We start from the raw sequence: 20067 nt of genomic DNA, 5'->3' as shown, positions 1-20067 counted from the left end.
TGCCTCACAAGTTCCTCGGTCTGGTCTGAAACTAAATTGGGCTTCCGGCAGAATCTTTTCAGAGAGGTTCCTGAGACGGTTTAGAAGTACTCTGGCGAAGACTTTTCCAGAGACAGAGAGCAGTGAAATACCGCGGTAAGAACCACATTCCGACCTACTCAAGTAGTCTACCTACCCAACAAAAGTCGTGAAGATTAGACGCAGGTCATCAAAACCGGACGGACGGAAACGCCCTGTATTGACGTCGACTTTTAAGTGCAGGGCAACACTGAACATGAAATAGAATCAATGTTCTATTGACATATAAACTGATTAATTCTTATGTGATTTTCTATACTTCTTGTTAGATAATTTATACACAAATTGAAAATTAATTAGAGAATTAAGTGAACTGCTCATAAACGCTTATAACATAAGCCCAATGATTTACTACTGGATGATAAGATAAATGATTCTCTCCATATAAATATCGCAGATAATTCCCGGTCTAACATTTGGACTCAAGTCGTCCCATAATTTAGACCCAACCTAACAAAATCTCTTTGTTTGGGACTGAGCAGGATAACATTTTTCACACTGGCATTTTCAGTTTTCTTTGTACTCAAGTCGAGCCATAGTCGAGCCAGCAAATGAAATGTCGGCCATCTTGAATCAAATTTCATAATGGCATGTGTCTTTCCAAATATCAAGTGATAGCAATTAAAGCAATCGGGAAAATAATAAAAACTTACCATAAAACATTTGCATATTTATAAACTAAAAATTAATTATTCCAACTGGTTTTAAATAGTTTAAAAAATTAAAAAGATCACCAATAAAACAAATCAGCTGTTATCCGTCAATCGATGTCAACAAAATTACATAATTTTGTTTAGAAAAACAGTGCAGCCTCCGTTTTTTAGTGTCATTTTGAAATTACCAAACATGAAGATTCGATCTATGTTTCAATGGACAAATTGATAAAGTAGATGTGTACCCAGCGGCTCACAACATTGGCGACTGTGATTTTTTGTATAATGTAGTCCGCTGTAATATTTTAGTTATGGATCAAAACAATATAATTGAGTGCGGTGGATTTTATTTTATTCATAATTTTGACTCTGGGAATCTCGGACATGTGGAACGGGTGCCGACGGAGCTAATAGGTGAGTGGATATTTCGGTAATTGACGTAAATTCGCAAGTCCAAAGACCTGCTATAATTTGGTGAGTAGTTGCCAATTTTATGCCCTTTTCACGGACTTTTTGTTATTGTTGTGTGCTCGAAATAGATTTGAGGTCGTTTTAATACATTTGTATGAGCTCTGGTACACCAACTTAATCAATATTGACTTGACACAGATAACATGTATTGACAGCACAGCAAAGAAAGTTAATTTAATCAAATGGAATATTCCAGCTTACCCATTCACTGTTATGCCGCAACAAACCAGACCTTAGCTCATCAGTGTTTTAAAAATGTATCTCATCCAAAAATAAAAATATTAACAAATATTTTGATAAACATTACAAGAGTATGCAAAATGTCATAATTAAATTATTATAAAGTAGCACCTTTCACTTTTCCTTTCATCTGCGTATGTTGTAGAAGAGAAAGATTAAAAATTCTTACCAGAATTACCCTCAGTACTTTAAGTACTCGCTAGTTCATTCTGCTTATTCTAATTGTAATCACATGATTTTTTTATATTACCAAGGAACAGCACATTTATAGAACAACTATTCTCATTAGAAATAATCAAATTAATCATATATCAATTATACACATCTTGTAATACAGGCAAATAATTAATAACTTTTTTTTTTCTGCCGCAGCTCCCAGCTTAAACCCAAAGACAAATGTATCAGAAACACCGGACTATGAATTCAACATGTGGACCCGGCCGGACTGTGCCGGCACGGAGTTTGAGAATGGCAACCGTACCTGGTTCTACTTCGGAGTACAGGCCAGTGAGCCTGGCGTACTGGTAATTATTGTTACCTTTTTTAATTCATATACCTTTTTATATCATTAAATTTTTTGTAATTGGAAATGGAATGTTTGATAAAACAGAACTACAAAACTTATTTACTTAAAATTGAAGCTTATAAGAATTCCTTTACCTGTATTTCTTTTGCCATAAAGACTACATACTCTGCTCTAACAAGACTACATAGCCAATCTTATAAAACTTATGGACGATTTCACTGGTTACTGATAAGGTCTTTGACAGCCTAGGTATCATTCTACCTTCATGATTTCTGTTAAAACTTATTTTCTAAATACTCTTCAATTACATATTTGTTGTTCTATTAATTCTATATTTTTATTCTTGTTTTTTCTACTAGGTGCGGTTGAATCTAATAAACCTGAACAAGCAAGGCAAGATGTACAACCAAGGCATGGCGCCGGTGACGCGGACGCTGCCTGGCAAGCCTCAGTGGGAGAGGATTAGGGATCGTCCTGTACACTCAGTAAGAACATATTTTAATTACTAGCTATATATTACTGTTTTGTCTCCAGTTTAAAGTTCCTATGTTTTCTTTTATTTATTGCAATTTAAAAATGCATAGCCTTCTAATCTAGTGGGCAGAGCCATATATCATTTTCATGCAGTCAATAGATAGCACTAATTTTGTAGGCTGAATTAAAAAAAGTAAACAAGAAAAGTTACAGGTTTTTACTGTTCTACTTAAATTCCATGTACAGTTAGACTGGCCTATTTTTATCTAATCCGAGTTCCAGTTGTCTTTCTTGGGCTACGCTTGAGACCCTTAAATACGAATAAAAAATGCTAAAAAGCAAATCAAATTCTCATAATAACATTACAGTAAAGAATACTTATAAGTTATTTTTTCCAGACGGATGACAACACATTCACCCTGAGCTTCAAGTACCGTACATCAGAGAACTTGAAAGCGACTACATTCTTCGCTTTCACCTACCCATTCTCTTTTGCTGAGCTGCAAATAGCTCTCAACTCCATCGACTTGAAGATGCTCCCTCTGCCACCGCCGCAGTCAGCTGATGATATCTACTATACGAGGGAATGCCTTATCTATTCTTTAGAAGGTAAATACCTGCTAATAATTGAATACAGAATCATTTATTTTACCTAAAACTTAAATAGAAATGTTAAAATTCAGTTATGTTTCACGTTCATTTGAGAATAGCAAAAATAATGGTATCCAATAGGTCCAGTAGGTAACTATTCAGATTGAACTTTAATAATATTTTTGAAGTAAAACTATAGACAGATGTTTTTGATGTATGTTTCTTATATAGAAAAGATCTTGAAACACATGCTGTTTAACTGAGATTTTATTGACCTATCTATCTATTGATTTTTTACTAAAGAAACGATTTTTACATTATCCCTATACAAGCAATGTGGAATTTCTATCTCTAGTAAGCAAATCCACATACAGATATAATATTGAAATCCACCCTTAGAGAATTACACCCTTTCTTTCATATGTTCAGGAAGGCGAGTGGACCTATTAACAATCACATCCCATCACGGCATTACAAATGAGAGAGAGGAAAGGCTCAAGAACTTGTTCCCCGACCCCCAGGAGAGGCCTTACAAGTTTCAGAACAAGAAAGTAAGCAGATTTACTAATAAGATCATATATTATGTAAACTACTATCCCTGGAGATGGATCTTCTTACTGGAGATTATCCAGCTTAAAAAATTTGCTTAGAAGTTCTTAAATTATTTTTAAACTGATGCCAGTTTTTTTTTTCTGATAAGCCATACTAAAACTGTAAGGAGGGTATTGATTTCGGCGTGATACAAAATGTTTATTAACCTATGTTTATATCGTTATAAAGTTGACTAATCAACTTTCTAAACAGTCATTATTAGTCACTTCTGCAAATAAAAAAACGGAATAATGTTGGCAAATTCCTACTGCTGCATAAAAACCAGACAGACAAATAAACGATATAGACTTATTTATTAATAATGATCAAAATCAAGTTCAAAGAACCCTATTTATTTAAATAAGGAAAGGATTCATGTATAAAAGCCATCATGTTTGCCAAACGCTATAATAAATTGATTATTGGCAAATATTTCAAACAGTTTGCCGAGGACTAGACAATGGTAATATTTTTCTCACGGCAATAGGATAACCTATTGTTAGCTTTGGATATGTAATGTACGGGAATATTATGGTATTTCTATATGTTTTTAGTCGTATGTTATTGTTGATACAGGAATTGCCCTTAACAAACATAGGGTATAAATCCGTAAAATTTTTTGTTTTCATGTTAAAGGTATTTAAAACCTCCACCCACTAGGAATAAAACTACTTGTGTCTATGGGCATGTCAATTTATCTATTTACTGAACCCAACTTCGTTTCTTAAAACCTTCACCAGTTTTGCTGCATTTAAAAAATCTAAATACATTCTGAGTACCTACTAGCAAAAATAAAGTTCATTATAAGACTTTTCCGCTATACGAATTTGAACCTTCCACTACCAATCTTAAAGTCCAATTTCGTCTACCATCAATTCTAAATAAATCAATTTTCCCACAGGTGATATTCATATCAGCTCGCGTACATCCAGGAGAAACCCCTTCAAGCTTCGTGTTCAACGGTTTTCTGAATCTCTTGTTAACCCGTAACGACCCCATCGCGATCCAGTTGAGGAAACTCTATGTGTTCAAAATGATCCCGTTCCTGAACCCTGATGGGGTCGCCCGCGGCCACTATAGGACCGACACGAGAGGGGTTAACTTGAACCGGGTCTATTTGAACCCTTCGTTGGCTCATCATCCTACTGTGTATGCTTCTAGGGCGTTGATAAGGTGAGTTCTAGACATAAGGCTAAAACTTTTTTTTAGTTTGATCGAACCCTACTTATGTCACTCAATATTTATTTTATATAAATAATTTAATCCTATTATTGTAAACTATAAGTTAAGCTAAGCCTATAAAAAAACGTAAAAGAGAGTATATTGTCCATAGATATTACCACTATGGCACAGAGAAGGAAGACTTCTGTGATGATAACAAGAGTTTTACTTCACGCAGCATACAGAACATTAGCGAGAGCGCTGAGGTAACATTAATACAAAATCTATAGCAAGTCCAATAAAAAAATTACACAACAACCCAAAACATACACTTCTATCGATATTTGATTATATTGTTGTTCAGTAACTCAGTTCATCAATTCAATTCAGATCATACATTTCTGCCAGAAAGCTTTATATTGCAGATCTCTATACTACTTTTTCCCACTCTGATCTAATGAAGCTTATAAAGTACTCGATTTATCCACACCCTACCTCTGTCTAACTAAACTTTTACCTTCAGCTTCTAGAAGTAAAAAAGAAGAAACCGTCAAGCACGAACGCGAAAGTGGGCGAGTACAACAAGCGAGAGAAGCCGACTAAGATAACGAGTAACAAGTCTGCTACTACCATCAAACCTCCTTCTTCCACGTCAGATAGCTCTAAGAAAGAGTTCAAAACGCTTAGTGGGGAAGCTGCGAATTTGGCTGAACAAGTAAGTAATAACTTTACTATTGTTTATAGATGAAACAGCATTTTGGAAATAGAACTCGCTGTATTTTTGTCATGTCTTTTTGTTGTGGCATGTCTACTTTTTATTTAGATAATATTGGCGTTATAAACTTTACCTAAAATGAAATTGCACTGCAAAAATAACTTCTAATAAACACACTTCAACATGGCCAGTCAAAGTAGACGGAAAGTTAAGGTTATCCTTGTAATAATTGCCAGAATGCTTGAAAGAAATTGATGTCCATTATTATATGGAAACTATAAAAATCCCATCGATCCGATGAAATAAAATAAAAAACAATCTCAAAAGTTTTATCAAGACCAAATTGACGATTAACAAAAAGGTATTTTTCGAACTGGTTTGTTTATTTAATCCGCAGTGCCAAATAAATGCAAAAGTAAAACGTTAGCCTTAAAAAATCGAATAAATACTCAATACTCAATGACTTTATTGCATTCCATAATGTGTACAGGCTGGTGGGTAAAATTAAAAGAAACAATTATGGACCCTGTCGGGCACAGCAAAGTTAGTTTTTAGAGGAGAGGACGAAGAGCGCTTTTTAAACATAATAATATTGAATTAAATGTAGAAAATCTTATTATATTTAGATATTTGAGTAGGTATTATTTCTGTGTAGATTTATTTACATTTTACTTATTTATTATTTATTAAATTTATATTCGTTTATTTATATATTATTAATTTTATTATAAATATTCTATATTATGTATTAATCGTTATTAATTATTTTATTTATTTATATTTATTTATAAATTAGCTGTAGTTTTTTTTTTTTTTTTTATTTATGACTCAATAGTAAGAATTTAATTAAAGGTATTGCACGGTAAGTAAGGTAAATAAATTGATATATTAAGTACTGCTTGTTTATTCCAGTTATCCTAGTTTCCCTAGTTGTATTTATCTTTGAAATATTCGTCAATTGTGTAGTAGCTTTTATCTAAGAGAAATCGTTTTAGTTTATTGGTAAATATATTATTTGATTCAGTGTTTTTTATGTATTCTGGTAATTTATTGTAGATTTTAATGGACGTAACAAACGCACTAGAGGAATGCATATTTAATCGTGAGGTTGGTAGATTGAGTCTATTTCCATGTCTAAGTTTGTGTTTTGTTTGGATGTCTGCTCTTTTACTGTAGAATTGTGGGTGCTTCCTTACAAATTTGCAAATTTCAAATATATAGAGGCAGGGTAGTGTTAAGATGTTTAGTTTTTTGAAATGTGGTTTACATAAGTCGGTGTCTTCAATGTTGGTTAATATTCTTATAAGTTTCTTCTGTATTGTAAATAGTGAAGGTGCGTCTGTACTGTTACCCCACAATATTACTCCATATTTAAGCCAAGCGAATGCGTAAGCATAGTATGTTACTATTGCTGTTTTGAGGTCTGTTGTTTTCTTTATTTCTCTGAGGGCATATGTAAATTTAGATAGCTTAGTTTTTATTTTCTGTATGTGTGGTTTCCAGTCTATGTGTGTATCTATGTCTAGGCCTAAAAGGGTGAATTTATTGACTATTTCTAATTTCGATCCTTTGTATTCAAAATTAATATTTATGGGGGTTTTTTGTCGCGGGTGGAAAGGAATTATTTTTGTTTTATTAAAGTTAATTTCAAGGTTGTGTTCGCTCATCCAATATGTTGTAGTGTCAAGTATAGATGTTAGGGTTTGGTTTAAATTTTGGTTATTGTTGCATGATGTTAAAATAGAGATGTCGTCGGCAAATAATACGCTTGTTTCGTTTATGTAGTTAGGGAGATCATTAATGTAGATTAAGAACAGTAGGCAGCCTATAACACTTCCCTGCGGTATGGAGGCGTTTACGGGTATGTTTTGTGATCTAATTAGTTCTATGTGTTGTGTATTGTAGTGTTCGATTTCAACGACTTGTTCTCTGTTTTTTAAATATGATGTAAACCAGTCATAACTTTTTCCACGGATACCTATGTTGTAGAGTTTATTTAATAATATATCAAATTGTACTTTATCATAAGCTTTGGTCATGTCTAATAGTAGTCCAATAGCGTATTTTTTGTTGTCAATAATTTTAAGTGCTTCTTGGATATACTTGTAGACAGCCAAAACTGTGGATCGGTTCTTGCGAAATCCATTTTGGCTGTCGTTGAATATACTATATTTTTCGCAAAAGGCATAAACACGGTTACACATAACTTTTTCAAATATTTTTGATGCTGTTGGTAGTAGTGCAATTGGACGGTAATTGTTCGGGTCAGTTTTATCGTTTTTCTTGAAAATGGGTTTAATGAGTGCCTTTTTGAGTAAGTCAGGAAAGACACCTTCTTCAAAGGATTGATTTAAGAGTATATAAAATGGCAAGGTTAGTTCATCAGCGCACTGTTTTATCAGACTGGGTGGAAGTTCGTCAATTCCGTGGCTGTTCTTGTTCTTTAAGTTTTTGATAATTATATTTACTTCATAAGGATCAACTGGGTTAAGATATAGTGTATTTTGTGTAGTTAAGGCTGTCGGTAGCCCTTTAGGTGTACTGCCGGTAGATGTGGTAGCTTTCCCACCAATGGAGGCAAAGAAATTGTTAAAAATGTTGGCTACTTCTTGCGGTTTCGCCGTTAACTTATTCTCAACTTGTAGTGATATATTATGTTTCTCACTTTTACGTTTTTTGTTTGAGCGTTCATTTATGATTCCCCACATTGTTTTTACTTTATTATTCGATTTTGTCATTTTATTTTTGTATTTAAATATTTGGCTAGCGTGAGTTGAGCTTACAAATTACAGTTCCTTTCGGATATCGTGCCAGAAACAGATTAAAACTTTTTAAGGAATAACCGAGTTGGATTGTTTGTGGTTCGTGTGAGCAAACAATAATGGCTGGCGCAATCATTTTATTGAAAACTTATTTGTATTTCTAAGGTTATGACATAATAGGTGTTTACATTAAACTTAGGCTTCTGAGTGAAAATAATAATTTGAAATCATCAACAATGACACTGAGATTATTAACAAATAGCCTATACATACGTTTATCTGATAAATATTTGCAATGGCAAAAATCATCAAATAACCCCTCGCGCTGTGGGTTAGCAGCGGTGAGGGAGTGTTACATTTTTGCTGACAAAAAATCCATCGTTTTACTTCGTAGGCCTTTTATGTACATAGTACGGTAACTCTTTTGGAAAATTCCGCAGCCCAGCTAAATAATTGCCAAGTTTCATGAAAAATCCATCCAGTAGTTTTGCGTGAATGTAGAAGAAAATACACACCTTACAATAAATATTAATAGGATTCAATAAAACATAGTCTGACATTAAGCTTAATTCCTTTATAATTAATTTGTCGTCAAGCGATCCATGAAAAGTGCATGAATTAATCCATCGTTAAGCTTATCGACTCAATTTCGTATAAAGTCAGTGGAGCGGCGCGGCGCTCAGGCGGATTATCTCGAAAGCTCTTGTATCCTTTCATTTTTAATTAAAAAAACTACCGGTTATGCATATGTGAAATAATATATAGGTATATAAAGGCCCCAGTACACGTTGGCCTGTGTTGGGCCAAGCTGTGCAATGCACAAATGTAGGCCACGATCAAATGGTGTTTACACATTGGCGCATGGCTCATTGCTGCCTGGCAAGCCACTTGCGATGGACGTCGAAGTAATTAAGGCTTCGGCTATTTATTTGTACACTACTATACATATTTTTATTATACTACACTACTATATATATTTATATTATACTACACTGCTATATTTACTACTATATTTATTTTTACACGCAACTCAAAAGTGTACAATCCTCAGCGGTCGGTGATGAACTAAACATTGGCCGAATGTGTAAACACCACACGCCAAGCTGGACCAAGATTCCTTTGATGTGTGCCCAAAAAACCGACAACTTGCCGAATGCGCGCCAACCTTGACAAATGTCCGCCAACCTGCACCAATACCCCGTGTACACATTGGTGATGGCGTGTATTGGCCGCACTTGGGCCAACGTGTACTGGGGCCTTAAGCGAGTGATAGTCGACTTTGACCTTTTGGTTAAATGGTTTAAAATATGTATAGGTAGGTACGTTAATAAATATGGAAATGTGACCTATACAATAACTGGCGTTTATTTCGTTTCTTTGATCGAGAATACAAACTTTTGAAACAGAATAAATAACCAGATAATGCTGATTTTATTTTATTTGACATATCAAGTTTACCCAATCCACATCTGACGATCAGCCCTGATTCTATAGCTTGGATTTAAAATACAACCTTCTTCCCCTAGGTATACGACTTAAAACTGCATGAACAGCCGTCACAAACGAGCGATTCTTCCTCCAAGCCATCTGTGTCCAACATTGGGGAATCGCCCTCTCTCCTGAACGACAACTTGCTGCGAGCCTGTTTAGGCTCCACAGTACATCTGAGCACTAGTGAGGAGCTCAACTTCCAAGGACCCAACCCGCTGAGACCTCTGAGAGATACGCTCAAAAATAGTATCAGTCTGCTCATGGAGTCTACGTCGTCTGTTGCTTGGTATGTTTGAAAAAAACACCCTTAGAATAAGAACAAACGTTTTTATTTTAAATGTCTATAAAACTTTCAATAAAGGAAAAATTCATTAGAACAAAAATTGAATTTTGTATCACCTAATTATACAAAAAATATCGCCGTATATCATGCTTAATTTGCATCTTTTATTTGTTGTTATATTAATTGTTGCTTTTATGTTTTGATGTTGTCTCAAGTCTAAAAGTCGATAAAGTTCATATCTATTGAATGTCTGCTCTATTGGTCCTTCGAAGTATTTAATCCGAGACGGTGGTAAATTCATATTTATCGGCATTTGGGTAACTTATTTTATCAAATCCGCAGTGATGGCTTAGCCGGCAAGGAGTCCAGGCAGTCGAACGTGAAGATGGGCTGGTGCCAGGACTGCAGGACGGCAGTCAGCAAGCTGGAGGACACCATGCCCGGCATCACGAGCATGGTGCCCGGGTATAATGTTGCCATGGTAAGTAGTACATGCACAGTGACAGGCAAGGAGGCCCGGCAGTCGAACGTGAAGATCTGCTGATATTAGTAAAACCTTAAAGAGCAGTTTTGCCACTAATATTCTTCCCCATATGTATTTAAAGCCAGTACCTACACTGTGATTGAGATTCCACCGGTTTGCAGCACTTTGATGCACACAAATATTTCTTCTGGTTTACTGGCTCTAGAAAATTTTCCCGAAATTGCAACCTTTCTGCGCGTACACATTTTGGTGGAATCTCGACACAAGAAATACCCATCCTCCTACTTTCCTATCCGTCCCTAATAAGTCCCGTCCTCTCCCAGGGCCGTCAAGACAATATGACGTACCACACCATAGACGAATACAGAGAGCACCAGAGACAACAATTCGACGAGCAGTCCAAGAAGGTATGCTGACAAATGTTACGTTTCCGTATTTACTATATGCCATGTACGATCCACTTTGTCAACAAATCGTTAGACTATCAAAACGTTTTCCTTTACAGTGCGTGCCGAATTTCGACCTTATTGTATTTAATTGTCATTTACCTAAGGAAGCTAAATCGTATGGTATGTTATGTAGAAGGTCCATTTTACGAAAAAGGTTTGAGCGCATGTGGCGATCAACGTTCATTCTGTATGAGAAGAAGACTGTGCCCTGCCCAACCCAGTGGTGTTATTAAATGTCACATACTGTATTTTGAAGTTCTCCCGTTTGTCCACAGTCTCAAGACCCATCAGACCCGCCAGCGAAGGACGATAATATCCACTTCTGCACAAACTGCTTCAAGAGATACGTACTCACGGAGTCTAATGAAGAAATCGTAAGTCAGACTTTACTATTATGTATATTGTCATTTCAATTATTGTAAAAATAAGTAGGTATTCCATTTTGGGCCAAACTGTCAAAGCGTAGCGGATTGAATAAATTTTTAAACATCGACGCAAAAAATTTTAAATGATAAAGGGTGGGATTTTTGGGGAGGAGGTCCTTTCAAAATTCCTGAGTTACAGAATATAAATTATTGATAATGATGTTCTCCTAGCCGATTATCGGCTACGGGGGCTTTTTTCATGTAAGGAGATTAGCCAGCTGCGCAGGACATACGCAGACACAGGTGCACTAACTATTCCTTCACTCTCATAGCCCGAAGAGACGGTAATCCGACACGACCGGAGAGAGATCAGCCGCATGACCGACATTTACGTCATTATGGAAATTCCATTGTCCACTCATAAATTAAATTCAAATTTTCACTTTCTTCCCTGTTTTCTAATCCGTTGTTTTGGCCCGAAGGTATGCAGCGTGGTATCGACGCAGAGCGTTGCGGTGTCGGCGGAGGAGAGCTCCGAGCACCGCACCGACACCGACTCGCACGACACCGTCGCCGGCAGCACGGGGGATGCTGTCGTTACTGTCAGCACAGCTGTGAGTATGCCTTACCTCACCCAGCGGGGCCCAGCAGGACTTAGGCCTGCCGGGGCTGCGGGTTTGTTCGAAAGAGTTACTGCGGCCCTGGTACATAAAAGGCCTGCGAAGGAACGCGATGGATTTTAAACCAGCTAAAGTCTGAAACCCTAACCGCCGCGAACCCACAGCGGGGTCATTTGATGATTTTTACAATGGGAAAAAAGTATGCCTTTTCTACTTGTAAACTGACCATATGTGTTGACAACTGATGGTTATAACTAAGTATATTTTAAGAGTATCTTTCTTTAAAACTGTCAGCCGCGCTGAATTTGAGGTTGTCATCCATCAATATAATTCAGGAATTTCTGGGCCTCTTCCATATTCGGACGTTTCGGCGCGTGGGTTATAAAAATGGTGTCCTTAAGCGCGTCTGATTCGTTAACCTCCGATAGAATTGCGATCTACTTACATTTTTAGGAAATAATACAAAAATCAGTGGTACTTTTTTGCAGGATTATTTAATATCAGTGCAGGTTAGCTCTCCACCACAAAAAATAGTTTAAGTTTTGTATTCCAGTATCCTAATTCGCTTATATGTTTCTCCTAGATAACTGTCCCAAAAGAAGAGAAGCCCAAGTCTCCCGTTACGAGGCAGGCTAAGAAGAAAGCTGCGCCGGTGCCGTCCGCCAATAACAGTAACGCTACCGTCACGAAATCACCGCCTAAAGAGACCGAGTCAGGCCTGTATTTGTATATAGATTTGCATGGACATGCTTCGAAAAAAGGTAAGACATTAATACTCCTACAAGAAGTGAAATAATGATTTCCAGAAAAGCCTTTTAGGTTTTACAGAAAATTAATTTCTATCCCAGCTCTTTGAAAATTTCATGTACAGACACATTTATGCACATTATTTGACAGATTGAGGAATCTGACAAATTTCTTCAATACATTTTCAACCCTATCACAATAGTTGAAAGTTAATGTTCGATTGGTAAAATTTGACGAATTGGGTAGTTTGACCTGTTCATACATCACTACAAAGTATAAAACAAAGTCGCTTTTTCTGTGCCTCAACAGGAACATAGGGATGTTCCTTTGTACGCTTAAATCTTCAAAACTATGCAACGGATTTTGATGCAGTGTTTTTTATTGATAGAGTGATTGAAGAGCAAGGTTTATATGCATACATATAACATCCATTAAATAATGGGGAAATACTATTATCCCGTGTAAAGGGAGCGGGTCGCTAGTACATAATATATGAGTAGTTACATAATAATGTTTGTTTCCCAGGTATATTCATGTACGGCAACCACTTCGACGATCTCGAGAGCTGCGTGGAGTGCATGCTGCTCCCTCGCATCATGTCCATGAACAACCTGCACTTCCACTTCTCCTCCTGCAACTTTACCGAGAGGAATATGTATCTCAAGTGAGTAGGGTTGTACTCTTTGTTAGGGGATTTTATCGATGTTAATCAAGGGATTTTTGGGGCGAATAGATTTATGCTATATTTTTTTGTGAATTGAATATCGACTTATGAAAAAATGATTTTTTTAACCCGAAAACCATATTTTTTTCAAGCGCTTATATTAGCTTCACTTGTATTTATGTTTGTAAGAAAATCTTGGAATCTTCATCAGACCTACTTTCCGTCTTCGATGAGGATGAAATTTTGCACACGCTCTGAGTTCTGATGAACATACATGACTAGCTAAGTAACGTCATTATATAAAGCGTGTTTTTTAGTTTTTTTTTTAACTATGTATTTTTGACTCAACAACAATTCGTAACTGAATTTGTTATTTTAATTTATTTATTTAAACTAAATTCGTTCCTCTAGGGACCGTCGCGACGGCATGTCTCGCGAAGGCTCAGGCCGAGTCGCAGTGTTCAAAGCCACAGGACTAGTGCGTTCATACACACTGGAATGCAACTACAACACGGGACGCCTAGTGAACGTCCTCCCGCCGACATTGCGCGAGGGGCCCGCCACCCTCCCCGCGCCGCCCGCCCCGCTGCCGCCCAAGTACACGCCGCACATCTTCGAAGAGGTAAACCCCTTCCAGGTTTGTGCGCCGCACGTCACCTAGCACATGACTGTTGATTGATCCTCGGCACTGGGAGACGACAATATCGACATGTTTGTCGATATCGATAAGCCATTTGACATTTCTCGGGTATTATGATTTTTGGCTTTAAAGATTCCAAAAGTCGATGTAAAATTATCGATACCTAAGTCATTTGACATCACTAATTACCGGAGGTGATTATGTATTTTGATTTTGAAGATGACAGTACCAAAAGTCAGTATAAAATTATCGATATCGATAAATTGATGTCGCATCGAAATTGATAGGTAATGTTTTGAAATTGTTCTTTTGTCTTCTGTGTTCTTTCTTTCTTAACTTTCTTCTGTGTCTGTTACTAACCCCGCTCGCTCACAGTGTCGATGTAGTGCATCGTAGAGTACTTCCCTATCATCGCAACGTTTACTTTTGGATGCGCAATATCTAAAAAAATTCGTAGAAATTAATACACCACTCTCAAAATCTCTGCTGAGAAAAACGCCTGAAAAAATCTTAAAATATTGTTCTACAAAATAGGATGTAACAAATGTTCATTTTGAAAAATATAGTAGTAGTTTTCATCGAATTCGTTATTTAAAATGAGAATGGTATATTAACACGATCTTAGAGAGTGAACATATTTCAGGGAAGACACTGTCGCGCAAAGAATCTGGAGTTTTTCGAAGAGATTTGCCCCAAAGAGGTCTGTCATAAACCTTGTTTAAGCTAGTTCACATTTGCAAAATAATATCATGAATATATGCTATACGTATTAGCTTTAAAACAAGTAGTTTGAGCAACGCTTTATAGTTCACACATTAAAATAGATTTTGTAAGATACCTCTTTAAAAAAATCTCCAGATTTTTTGACACCCGCTGCTTAATAAGCACCCTTTATTTTTATGTCATCATCTGCCTAGTTTTATGTTGGGGTCTGCCAGTCTAACCGAATGCAGCGAAGAACCAGTATTTTTCATGGAGCGACTGCATATCTGACCTCCTCAACCCATTACTACCGGCAAAAGCCATATAAATGTCACCCCGGACCGACAAATTATAAGTGCGGTCGGAGGATGTCATTGCGAAACAAAGATGGTCACCCATTCACGTACCAACCGCGTGAAGCATTGCTTAACATCAATACACCTCATGATGATCTATCAACTCGAGCCATTGTTACTTAACCACTTCTGAAAGACGGTGGAACTATAATAAACTGAATATTGTGTATGCATACCTAAAACTCCTACATGATATTTTTTTTCCACGTCGTTTTAACTTTTGCAAATGTGCCTAATAATTTTGTTCACAGGATTTATTCAAGCTTGTGTGTGCTTTGCATTAACTGCAGTGTTACTATACTCCTACTTTCCAAAACCGATTGCACTAGATGTAATAATAACTCTTTTAAGACAATATTATAAAGCAACACTGATGTCTAGGTGGGGCGTTCCCTGGGCGCGTCGATCTTAGACCTGACGGGCCAACACCCGAACTCGCGCATCCCGTGTTCGGAGCATCGCAACTTGTCCGCCGTACGTGAGTGGCTTCGAGCTCACACTAGAACTATGCGTCCTCAGGTATGTACTGTAGGCAAGAAGATGGAAGGACTGGTTCCTACTGGTTTGATTGGGCAATAGTGTTAGGTGGCTATCGATACCCATCCTAAGTACGAGGAGTGATAACTGCAAAATGGGGGTTCTTGGGGTACCTACTGAAAATTTTCCTTTAATTTGTTTTTAATCTTTAGCAATGCAGTTTATGTCCAAAATCATGTTCTTCTGCCATGATTTGAAGTCTGGAACATTGCGGTATTACTTACATATTCACTCAGGTTCGACATATCGATCAGTCAGAAACCGATCTATAACTTACGCTACAAATAACTGACACAATCAACACATTACTTGCACGCTTCAATAAATACACTATTTTCTCTGTTGGTAACCCTACGTCTTTAATTTTCAGTGTTAACTACTAAACACAACGCGTTTTAAACTAGTCGTGGTAAGAAAATGTACTTATGGGAGTGGAAGTGTGCCGTTCAATTCAATCATTTAACATACACTTGAATGTTTAGCACTAAAGTTAGGAGATAAGTTTTAGCTGCATTCGACTCTTTTATATGTTCTCATTAGTCATATTTACATTATACAACTGTCAAGTACTTTATAAATACATCTCTATTCCAGCTGACGATGTCACGTTTACGGCCCAAGACGGTGTCCCCTCCCCGCGTGCCGCTGTACGCTCGCTCTAAGGGCAAGGTGACCGAGGAGCGCAAGGAGAACACGTACGTCGGCGCCAAGACCGACACCGAGCGCAAGCGCAGCCCGCCCGTGCTGGCGCCGCGCTCCGGACACGACATCATGAACCTCAACATGAAGTTCGGCAAGAAGAACGAGCCCGTCAAGACCGCCTCCCGCACCAGATACCTCAGCGAAAACGAGCCCAAGCCCAAAACGTTGTCCACCAAGCGTAGGAACATTCTAGCGATACGGAAACCGAACTCGAGCAAGACGCAGGTGAGCGGTGGGGTGGTGAAGGCGAAGATGAGCCGGCGGTCGGCGGACGACGCGGAGAGCCCGCGCACCTCCATCGTGTCGGGCAAGCTCAGCAAGCGCAGCTTCACGCGCTCCGGCCGCGGCTCCGCCACGCGCAGCTCGCGCCGCGCCGCCGCCTCCTCCTCGTCCGACGACATGCTGGGCGGCACGTGGGAGGACGTGGCGGGCGGCACGGTGCTGGGCGGCCTGCACGACGCGCTGCCGCTGCCCGGCAAGCGCCGCTCCTTCCCCAACCCCGCGCCCGCGCACCTCAAGAAGATCCGCCTCAAGACCGTCATGTAGCGCCGACTGCGCCGACCCGCCCGACACTCGCGCAACCCCAACTGACCGGGACGGCTAATCCGTCCGTCTCCAATGTACTGTCGGCCAGAATTGTGGTCTACACCACCCTGTGGGCGAGGCTCCTTTGGACGTCATGAAACTTCAAAGTCGATATCCTCTTACACTTAGTTAGAAATGTATACCTGAGCTAAGTAGATCTCGCAGAAACTTATCAAAACTACCTACTCGACCACTTTCATAGCTGACGACATCAGAGCCGGTCACCACGTGTGACACGTCGTGCAGCTGCGGCGGGCTCGACGCTCCGGCCACGTCACTGCCAGCGCTGAGCTAGTTACCCAACCACCGTCAATGGCAATCAAGTGTGGGGTTACATTTGGCGCCTGTCCGTAACTTATGCCATTAAAAATTGTGTGTGATCTTCTCCTCACTGTCCTATCGATCTAGCTATAGTATTTTGTCTCGTTTTATGTTTAGGGTTAATATCGTTTCTAACTGCGACTTGCCACCAGTAGGAGTTTACGATGGTTGATTTGAAACTTTTATTTTATTTTTATTTATTGGTAGAAATATTTTTAATGGCATGAGATATAATTAATGTGAGCTAGTGTTGTAACTTAAATTTTCTTTGCTTTATTAAACCCTGTAACTTGTGATTATGTTGACTGAACAGGCGACTAAATTCTTGTGTTCTCTTTAGCATAATGTTTTATATGTCAATTTTTATCGTTTAAAATTGGAAGTCTGTATAATGTTTAATCCCAATTTTTGTGGATTGAAATATTTATTTAACAAAAGAAGTTTTTTACTGTAAGATTTTATATAAAGACAGAAATATTATTATTGTTTGCGGTGAAGATTATCATCTCCTGTAGGCGAGTTGAATGCTCATGGAGCAATGTTTTCAAAATGTGCTTATAATGTATAATGTACTATTGATCTCATTTATGAAATTTAGCAGAAAGCTGGTTTCAAGAGTGCTCATATCTATTCAATCACAAATATTTCTGTGCCCATCCATGACTTGTTTTAGCAGCTTCGAAAATACCGAAAAAAATGGAAACAGAAATAGCAACAGTAACAAAGTGTTTGTGATATAAAACAGCTACTTGATTTATAAAGAGTTTTTTTAGAATAATGTATGTATTATTAACATATTAACTTGTCTACACATAGAGTAAGAAGCGGACGTGGCTTACACGAGCGACAAGTTCCGCGCCACCAATCTTAGTGCAATAATTTTATATGAATTACTATATGTACCGGAAGTTTTATATACAAACGTAACACTAAAAACATACTTTCAAAATTCATATGTATAATACAGTGTTTACGGTAGAAATGCGTAGTGTGTATATTTTAAAACAGTAACTATTTATTTATCTGAAATATTAATATATGGTTAAATAACATACAATGTTCTCACAATCATTGGTTTTCTTTTAAATTCCTGTACCTAAGGCTCAGGCCTTCCTAGCACCTGTTTGCACTTTCCTATGTTCTGATAATACGCAGAAATAATGTTGGAAACTTTAGACTTCAGGTAAAAACAATATTTTACCTTAGCATGTTACTCCAAATACATTCAAGGTATGAGTAGGAGCAACCCCAGCAGGGCCAAGGCCTGCCGGGGCTGCGGGTTGTTCGAAAGAGATACCGCGGCCCTGGTACATAAAAGGCCTATGACGGAACACGACGGTTTTTAGTTAGTAAGAGTCTGACACTCCCTCACCGCTGCTAACCCACAGCGGGAGGGGTCATTTGATGATTTTTGACGTCATAAAAAAAAAGGTATGAGTAGGAGCCCTAATGGCCAAGTTCACCAACAAGATAACCATCAATTTTGTTACTGAACAACTGAATTTCCACATGCAATTTCAAAGTAAACAGTAGTTTAATGATAAACAGATGGTTACGTTGTCGGTACAAATGAGCCTACATATGACCTTGTAGGTGTTGAAGGAGTTCTTATATTTAATCGTACTGGCTGTTACAGTATTTATTTTTTATATTTCAAATATTTTCATGTCACTTGACTTGTCAAATTTCACTTAGTAAAAATTTTTCCCTTTACATAATATCGTATTTTTCAATTACAACTATTTTACAACAAATGGTTATGGGCCTAGTCAGCGTCGACAAAACCGCATAAGGGTTCACCAGTTCTTTTAAAAGTTAGTCCATAATCCAACGTACCTTTCAGATACTGCAAGACACGCATAGCCGCAGTCCAGTGAGCCTGCATAGGATTCTGATTAAATTGACTAAGAAAACTAACAGCAAACAAAATATCAGGCCTAGTATTGATAGCTAAAAACATAAGACAACCAATTAAGTTTTGGTAGGGAACATTGCCAGCCGATTCAGTTTGAGAACGCAGGTTAATGCTTACATCCATAGGAGTGGTTACAGTCTTGCACTCCGACATATTAAAACGACTCAAAGTCTCTAAAATATACCGTTTTTCGTCTACCTTCACATCGTTAGTTCCGTTTTCCCTAGCGATATGCAAACCAAGGCAATAGCTGAGTTCACCTAAATCCTTAACACCAAAATATTTTGTCAAACCGTTCTTTAAGTAAGATAGCTCAATCTCATTATCATAGATAAATATTAAGTCATCTACGTATACTGCTAGAATGGAAATATTATCAGGACCTCTTTTCAAATAAATACAGGGCTCAGACTGTAATCTGTTATAGCCTAAGTCCAAAAGTACCTTATCAAGACGTTTATTCCAGGCTCTAGCTGCCTGTTTCAGACCATAAAGCGATTTGTTCAAATGACACACTTTTGTCTCTTCGCCTTCAACAATAAAACCTTCAGGTTGTACCATGAACACATTCTCTTCAAGTTTACCGTACAAAAAAGCAGTGTCTATGTCTAAATGATGCATTTTCAAATTCTGTTCAACTGCTAACGCAATTAAAACTCTCAGCGACGAATAACGAACAACCGGTGAAAAAGTTTCCTTATAGTCAATACCATAACTCTGATGAAAACCTTTAGCTACCAAACGTGCCTTGTATCTACAAATGTTACCTTCGGAATCACGTTTTAACTTGAAGACCCATTTACACGGTATAACTTTCTGACCCTTGTTCTCTATTAAGGTCCAAGTACCGTTGGTCATCAAGGAGTTGTATTCGTCTTCCATAGCAGCTATCCATTTAGCTTTATCAGGTCTTGAAAGAGCATCAGAATAAGAATAAGGTTCGT

General features: G+C 37.7%; 1 protein-coding gene across 1 annotated transcript; it reads left to right on the top strand.

Moving 5' to 3' along the window:
* The first annotated feature begins 640 nt into the window (after positions 1–640).
* Positions 641–18276, top strand: LOC124631740 (cytosolic carboxypeptidase-like protein 5). The gene is made up of 17 exons (XM_047166311.1): positions 641–1145; positions 1815–1966; positions 2328–2453; positions 2841–3051; positions 3463–3584; positions 4526–4797; positions 4958–5051; positions 5309–5500; positions 9789–10039; positions 10379–10517; positions 11245–11343; positions 11817–11948; positions 12538–12715; positions 13227–13365; positions 13777–13987; positions 15445–15582; positions 16195–18276. The coding sequence occupies exons 1-17, from the start codon at positions 1043–1045 to the stop codon at positions 16846–16848; spliced, it is 3213 nt and encodes a 1070-aa protein (XP_047022267.1). The 5' UTR covers positions 641–1042; the 3' UTR covers positions 16849–18276.
* Positions 18277–20067: the final 1791 nt, after the last annotated feature.

The sequence above is a fragment of the Helicoverpa zea genome, chromosome 7, assembly GCF_022581195.2.
Source record: "Helicoverpa zea isolate HzStark_Cry1AcR chromosome 7, ilHelZeax1.1, whole genome shotgun sequence".
NCBI classification, from domain to species: Eukaryota; Metazoa; Arthropoda; class Insecta; order Lepidoptera; family Noctuidae; genus Helicoverpa; species Helicoverpa zea.
This window is presented reverse-complemented; position numbering and strand designations above follow the sequence as displayed.

What these genes read in the sequence shown, in the direction of transcription:
- LOC124631740 (XM_047166311.1), top strand. Translation starts at nt 1,043, where the DNA reads ATGGATCAAAACAATATAATTGAGTGCGGTGGATTTTATTTTATTCAT. An exon ending in TCTACGTCGTCTGTTGCTTG is followed by an intron (nt 10,040 to 10,378) that starts GTATGTTTGAAA and finishes TCAAATCCGCAG; the next exon opens with TGATGGCTTAGCCGGCAAGG. An exon ending in CGGAGTCTAATGAAGAAATC is followed by an intron (nt 11,344 to 11,816) that starts GTAAGTCAGACT and finishes TTTGGCCCGAAG; the next exon opens with GTATGCAGCGTGGTATCGAC.